This window comes from Gavialis gangeticus, unplaced genomic scaffold, assembly GCF_001723915.1.
Source record: "Gavialis gangeticus isolate Ggan-Ray unplaced genomic scaffold, GavGan_comp1, whole genome shotgun sequence".
In the NCBI taxonomy this organism is placed as follows: Eukaryota; Metazoa; Chordata; order Crocodylia; family Gavialidae; genus Gavialis; species Gavialis gangeticus.
Genome location: NW_017728995.1, coordinates 31,731,196 through 31,732,652, shown reverse-complemented (window position 1 = coordinate 31,732,652; position 1,457 = coordinate 31,731,196). Strand labels below are relative to the sequence as shown.

Sequence of the window (1,457 nt, the reverse complement as noted above, 5' to 3'; positions counted from 1 at the left end):
CATGAAGGTTGTGCTGGGACTGAGGGTTACGTGTCTGTCCTTCCAGGGAGGGACTGCTAGCGGTGGAGGTCTTGGAGGGGAGGGGGTGAATGGGCAACGCCACTGCCTCTTGCGTTGTGTCAGGCTTGTCCGAGTACGCCAGTGGGCACCTACAGGTTCCCTCCAAACAGATGACACCAAAGTGCTTAGTGAGGAAAGGAGAAAGGCAAGAGGTGTGGGAAGGGGTAGGCCGGGTTCTGGGCAGTAATTCTCCTCTCGTCCTTGTGCAGATGAAGGATGCAGATGGAAGGAGCCTGTTGAGCAAACTCCCCCGTGGCTGGCCCGATAATGCGTAAGTCTCTTGTGTTCTGCATCTGGAACTAACTTACGCAAAGTCCAGTTCTGAGTCCATGTGCCCCTCGGAGCAAGCGAGAGGCTCTGCACTCGGAGAGCGGTTTGGTGTGGGGTGGTAGCGATAAATTGCTGTAACTAGTCGGCACAATCCCATACCAGACATAAAAGCTGCCATTGACAGGGTCTCGCCATGGGTCCCTCCAGCCCAGTCTCCTGTCTTGTACCATGGCAGAGAGCAGATGTTTGTGGCAGTGAGTTTCACAAGCAAATGAGTGTGAGAGAGGATGTCCTGTGGCTCGTATTCAACATCCTACCTACCAGTTTTGTTCTGTCCCCTGCTAGGGGTGCAGTCTGTCAGGCTGCATCATGACGGTCCGTGTGATCTCAGCCGCAGCAGTTGCTGCCCCCTTGCTCCTCCTCGTAAAGCACCTCAAAGTCAAGTCTCGGTCCGCAGCCAAACTCGTCTTGCAGACGTAATTGGCTTAAACCCCATGCTTGTTGCTGTTCCTGTCCCACGCTCATTAAATTGGGATTTGAGCACCTCTGCCTTACTGGATTCGTGGCAGCGGAGCTCTTCCACCCCTTGCTGGTGGGTAGGAGTTTAAGCTCTTTGTTCAGAGCTGCTAATCGGTCAAATGCAACTTGCCACCTGCCCCATAAAGGGTTCCCGTGTGGCTTTGAGTGTCAGTCACCCCTGAGCAGGATGCTTTGTTTTTGGGGCAGCAGAAACACTGGCTGGTTCTCCTTCTGCAGCATAACGTGTACTGGAGCATCTGGACACCTGGCAGGGAGGGAGGCCTCCGAGTAATTCTTCTGTTTCTCCCATTGCAGCGTTCCCCTCAGCATGGAGAACGCGGCGTTCCCCTTCCTGGCATATTCTGGGATCCCAGCAATGTCATTCAGTTTCTATAATGTAAGTCTCTACAGCGGCGTTTCTCAACCGGTTTTGTCTTGAGACCCCTGGATGGACTCAAGGCCCCCTCTGGAAAATGCCAGCTCTTAGTTTTTGCTCTTTTTTTGCCTGCAGAAAACTAAGGGTTTTTCTGTTGCAATGAACTCAAAGCCTGCAGCTATGGATTTCCATCTGAAATCTCTGGGTTTATCTTGTGAATCATGTTTGCACA

General features: G+C 52.6%; 1 protein-coding gene across 2 annotated transcripts in view; it reads left to right on the top strand.

Moving 5' to 3' along the window:
* The window catches only part of TFRC (transferrin receptor), a 26,110-nt gene that overhangs the window by 18,260 nt on the left and 6,393 nt on the right, over positions 1 to 1,457 (top strand). For both annotated transcript variants that reach the window (XM_019503458.1, XM_019503457.1), the window contains 2 exons: positions 270 to 331; positions 1,165 to 1,246. In XM_019503458.1, the coding sequence (XP_019359003.1) occupies positions 270 to 331; positions 1,165 to 1,246 (144 nt within the window). The remainder of the gene's footprint in view (positions 1 to 269; positions 332 to 1,164; positions 1,247 to 1,457) is intronic.